This window comes from Notechis scutatus, chromosome 6, assembly GCF_049901735.1.
Source record: "Notechis scutatus isolate UNSWTSFEM ecotype Mainland chromosome 6, rNotScu1.2, whole genome shotgun sequence".
NCBI classification, from domain to species: Eukaryota; Metazoa; Chordata; class Lepidosauria; order Squamata; family Elapidae; genus Notechis; species Notechis scutatus.
This window is the reverse complement of record NC_142014.1, coordinates 52,124,337-52,130,336: the sequence shown is the minus strand read 5'-3', so window position 1 is coordinate 52,130,336 and position 6,000 is coordinate 52,124,337. Positions and strand designations below refer to the sequence as shown.

The following is a 6,000-nucleotide window of genomic DNA, read 5'->3' as shown; positions in this document are numbered from 1 at the left end:
AATGCAAAAGATATATTCCATTTTAGAAAAGTCATTTATGTCCTTTAAAGAAAAAAGTGATATTTCAAAAATAATGTTTTAATGTTTTGTGATATATATATATATATATATATATATATATATATATATATATATATATATATATATATATATATATGTTTTTGCGGGTACTTACATGTATAGCATTCGGCTTTATTCGGGTATTTTCCCACGTCATTGTAGTTGTGCTTTTAAAGTTGTAGCAACGTTTCAGCAGAATCTCATCTGCCATCATCAGGCTTCTGTATTGTGTTCATCTGTGAGTCAGACTTTTATAGTGGTTTCAGATTTAAATTTGGGGCAGCCTATTGCTGTGCCAGAATGATGATGATGGCAGATGAGATTCTGCTGAAACATTGCTACAACTTTAAAAGCACAACTATAATGACGTGGGAAAATACCCGAACAAAGCTGAAGGCCATACATGTAAGTACCTGCGAAAACTTAAGAAATATATATATATATATATATATATATATATATATATATATATATATATATATATATATATATATATATATATATATATATATATATATATGGAACCTCAGAAAACATATATATATATATGAATGAATGAATGAATGAATGAATGAATGAATGAATGAATGAATGAATGAATGATATAAACCAGGACTCAGAAGCTGATACTAAAATCTCAATCAAGATAAAAAATCAACATGTTCTAATGCTGTTCTCATTAATAATATTGATATTATTACTCAAATTAATTGATATTATTACTCAAATTAACTGTTAAATGTTTAGGGGGGAAATAGAAAATTTGAAATCAGATAGTTTTATTACAAAAAGATCATGCATGCACCTTTACATGACCATACAAAGAAGTATTTTTTCACTAGTGATTCCTCCTCCTCCTTTAGTATTGTTGGAGCTAAAAGCCTATTGGGACATTCAAAAACACCTTTTCATTTTCTTAAGGGAATGTCCCAGTGAGATGGGTACAAATAAGATCACTTCACTTTGAACTTTCAATTTCCTTTACAGCTTTGCAGGTTTATTGTTCCAATTTTATCCTTCGTAGATTTAAATCACCATGCCAATATAGCAGTAAAGTTCTATTCATTTGGGAGAGCTGTTAATCAGCCTTACTTCTCCCAATCCCTTCTTCTTTCAAAAATCAGATATAAAACAGCAATTTCCAAATAAGTTGTTTTTCCTACTTCCCATTCCACTTGGTTACTCTAATTATGTATGGTATCTATTGGGCTAGCAGCAGATAGATCAACATTTGCTTTTATTTTGGGGGTGGGGTGAGAGAATGGTTTGTAGACACATACTTCCTTGAGACCTTTTCAAAGGATTTTCAAGGCAACTGACTCACTGTGAAAACATACATTCTCACCTTGCTGAGATAGCAAAGGAAGTAATCTATAGAGGATGGACAGCTAGTTCCATGAATTGCTCCATTTGTGTCCAAACAAGATGTATTAGTTGATTATTAATTCATTTGTAATCCATTAATTATGTATCCAGTTTATATTGTCATTAAATTCATGCAATGACTCTGGGCAACAAATACAACTGAACAAAATAATAAGGAATAGAATAACAACAACATAGTAAAAACAGAGAATTAAATGAAGACAAATAAGTGGCTATATAAATCTTAGATAGATAGATAGATAGATAGATAGATAGATAGATAGATAGATAGATAGATAGATAGATAGATAGATAGATATAGAGAGTGGGGGAGGGAGGGAGAGAGAGAAAAGAGAGAGGGAGGGAGGGAGAGAAATCAATAATAAATCTCATAAGCTTGACCAACCATTTATGTGTAGTGTATTAAGCCCCTGACTGGGGCATAACATAGAAAGGTAGTGCTCAGGACATTAATGACTGCTCAGTCTAATTAATCCTAATTACCCCTTTGAGGAGTACTTAGAGAGATTCATGCAAAAAAAGAAGAATGTCTTGTTTTTAGACTACTTTAGAGATATATTCAAGGAGTTATTTTTAAAAAATGAAAACCACTACAAAAAAAATAAGATATAAAGAACAATTTATTTTCCACAGCAAAAATGTAATAGGTACATATATTAGAGTGTTTGTGTGTGTGTGTACATATATATACATATACATATACAAAGACATTTACTTTTGTGAAAATAAACTCCGAAGTATGTCAAGCACATTAGTAAAATAGAATATATTATAACTCATCTTATACTACCTCATTGTGAGCTGGTTTGAGTTCTACATTTTTGTATGGTCATCTTTAGCAGTTTGGGGAGCTAAAAAAAATTGGTTCATATTTTGAACGGAAGCTACCATATTTGCCAATTCACTACCTATAGTACGTAACTCCTGTGCCACACTGCAGAAGTCCCCTCTTAGTCCACAAACGGCATTTTTTATTTCTTCCAGAATGGTCATATTTTTTTCCTCAGCACTCAAAGGAAAAAGATCTGGGTCAGAAGGAAGATTTGTGACTGGAGGTACAGGATTAGATCCAGCAAGTACTTCCTCCACTAAATTGTTTGTCCAGCTTTCACCAGAAGCACGACAAGTTCTGCTCCTAAAGCTATCATTTTTCTCAACAGAACATTTTGAATTATCAGGTAGCAGGCTTAAAATGCTAGCACTGTCATCTACATCAGACACTAGGCAAGGAGAAAAAGAATGTGCAATCCGTTCCTTGAGATCTTTAAAGAAAACAGAAGGTAATCCATGTGGTGAAGGCAAGTAGGAGGGTCCATGGGGTGCAACAGAATAGGGCTGTGGGGTGTTGTTTGGTACGGCTGATTCTGGGGATGAGATGGAGAAAGTAGAAAAGGAAGAAGTTGTTCCCATGGAGCTGGCAGAGTCTAAAAAAAATACACATATATATTGAAACAAAAAAAGATCATTGTTTGCCAAAACTATGTAATCATATTTAACACTTCTTTATGTTTTGTTAATTATAAATCTAAGTGCCTTAATGTACAATATGCTATATAAAATAAACAACAGAATTAAGCTACCAATAAAGAAAAATATTTGAAGCTCCAGTGTTTAAATGAGGGGTCCTTGGTGCTCTCTGAGCTTTGTAGATGATTTTTCCTAGTTTGGATAATGAAACATCAGCAAGAAAACAACCAAGCTCAGAGACCATCAAGGACCTCACAATTAAATCAAAACAATAGAATATGAGATTTAAAATATTTATATTTTTTATCCTCAATGGATAATCTTGAGATACAAGGGACATATCTATTTGTATTATTGAACAGGTAAATTGAAGAAACTACCTGGGAGTTTCTTTTGAAATAGCAATATATAGGATATAAAATCCCTGGAAGTGATCAGGCTCAGCAACCATATTGAATCCCTAATTTAAATCCTTCTACCTCCCATATGCAAAGATGCACCTAGGTCACCCTAGAGCAGGGGTGGGCAAACTACGGCCCGCGGGACACATCCGGCCCGTTGGTCATTTTAATACGGCCCGCCTCTGGAAAAAAAAATTCCCCTCTGAAAAAAAAATTGGGGCCGGCCAAAGAGACCCGCGCGCCGCAAAAATTGCACACACAACACGGAGCTGGGCAGCTGCTTCCCTGCTAGCGGGGCCAAGGCCACCGCCCGGGAACGCCCACTGCTTTCCCAAGCCAGGGCTGGGCGGTGGCGTATTGCCCTGCACCGCGTGGCCCCCACCTGGCAGCGTGCTTCTCAGCTGGTCTCCTCCTCCTCGGCCATACAGAACAAACAGGCAGAGAAGGAGGAGACCAGCCGGCTGGTTGGGGGAAGCTTTCTGCGCCGAAAGAGGCAGCTACTAATCTCCGGCTTTGCTCCGCTTCTCCAATGGTCCGGCACCACCCTGTTCTTCTTGTGCTGCGAAAGAGGCAGCTAATGATCTCCGGCTCCGCTCTGCTTCTCCAACATCCAGCGCCACCCTGTTCTCTGTCAGGCCCAGCAAGTCCGAGCAGCCGGCGCACAGAACAGGGCAGCGCCGGATGTTGGAGAAGCAGAGTGGAGCCGGAGATCATTAGCCACCTCTTTCGCAGCACAAGAAGCCTCCCCCAACTGGCCAGGTGCTCTCCTCCTTCTCTGCCTCCTTCTCTGCCTCTCCCCTCTTGCTCCTCACAGTTGCCCTGAGCTGGTGCGGTTCTTTACTTGGGCAGCCAGACACCCGCAGCAGCGCCCGCAGCAGCAACAGGCAGTTCTGCCCGGGCTCTGCTCAGGTGTCCGGCTGGGGCTGTCAGGAGTTGCTACCGCCGGCGCAGCTCACGCGGCTCCAGTCCCAGCGTTGCCTTGGGAAGGGAAAGGCAAAACCAGGAGCCGCTGAGCCTGAACCTCCGGTGCCGCTGCTGCTGTTGCAAAGCACCGCTGCGGCTCTTCCTTTTTGCCTTTCCCTTCCCGAGGCAACGTGGGACTGGAGCCGCATGGAGCCGTGCCGGCAGTAGCAACTCCTGACTCAGGGGGCCTCTGAGGGGAGGGGAAGGAGGAGAAGAAGGGGGGGAAGGGGGGCGATTCCCAAAAAATCTTGTGCTGACCCGGCCCGTCTGTCAAATTTTAAAAGTGAATGCGGCCCCCCAAGCCAAAAAGTTTGCCCACCCCTGCCCTAGAGATTGGAATCAATGAATTGGGGGGAACACTAGGATGGCTTTGAATATTGTATTAAACTTGTAAAGTGGACAACTAATACTCCTCTTCTCCTTACATCCTCCTCCAAATGGTGTTCCATGCTTTACAACCTATTACTATATCAAAAGTGAAATAAACAATTGTTGCCAACTGAGAGAAGTTAAAAAATGTTACCAATAAACATTACTTTGGAAAATTAATTAAAAATCCTAATAACTGCTTTGAGTTGACAATGAAAATATAGAAGTGGACTGACTTTTAGGATCAACCATCAAGAGTAAACAAGGAACAAGCAATCAGAAAATAGGCTGCAAACTAGCACATGAAAGAGGAACCAATCTGTTCTTTGAAAAGATATTCAGATGCCATGATGTATCTGTCCCTATAAAGTTCAAAATAATGTGAACAATGGACTTTGAAGAAACAAGATAGGAAGAATATTGACCTTTTTGAACTTTCTTTGAGAAGACTCCTGAGATCACCTTGGACAGCCAAGAAAACAAACAAATGGAACATTGAATAAATCAACCAAGAGTTCTCTCAGGTATACATGAGTAGGGTCATATGTGCTTATTATGGGAAACATTATGCAAAGATCTAGCTCTCTAGAGAAGGTTCTAATGCTGGGAAAGATGGAAGGAAAAAAAGGACCAAAAGTGGATGAACTCAGTTACAATGGTGATGAGAGCACTATTGGAAGTTCTCAAAGTCCAAGGTAGGGACAGACCATCATGGAAAAAATCTGCTTATCTGGTCACCAAGGATCAATACTGAATTATGTCAAAGAAAACAGGAATTTTGTGGTTTCCTCCCTTAAAAATAAGATTTAAGACTTATTCTATATTCTGTCTATACAGACAAGGTCATTAATCTCTTTACTATCCAAAATAAAGGCAGAATTAAAGTGTGTTCGTCTGACGAACACAATACAGAAGCCTGATGATGGCAGATGAGATTCTGCCGAAACATTGCTACAACTTTAAAAGCACAACTACAATGACGTGGGAAAATACCCGAACAAAGCTGAATACCATAGATAGATGATAGATAGATAGATAGATAGATAGATAGATAGATAGATAGATAGATAGATAGATAGATATAGATATAGATATAGATATAGATATAGATATAGATATAGATATAGATATAGATATAGATATAGATATAGATATAGATAGATATAGATATAGATATAGATATAGATATATAGATATAGATATAGATAGATATAGATAGATAGATATATACACACATACATATATAGATATAGATATAGATATAGATATAGATAGATATAGATAGATAGATAGATAGATAGATAGATAGATAGATAGATAGATAGATAGATAGATCTTTGGTTATTCGGGTTTT

At 38.2% G+C, this 6,000-nt stretch overlaps 1 protein-coding gene across 1 annotated transcript in view; it reads right to left on the bottom strand.

The window, feature by feature from the left end:
* Nucleotides 1-2,049: 2,049 nt before the first annotated feature.
* Nucleotides 2,050-6,000, bottom strand: part of ENTHD1 (ENTH domain containing 1) — a 40,924-nt gene continuing 36,973 nt past the window's right edge. The window contains exon 6 of the mRNA XM_087969126.1: nt 2,050-2,870. Within this exon, the coding sequence (XP_087825252.1) occupies nt 2,260-2,870 (611 nt within the window). The 3' untranslated portion in view covers nt 2,050-2,259. The remainder of the gene's footprint in view (nt 2,871-6,000) is intronic.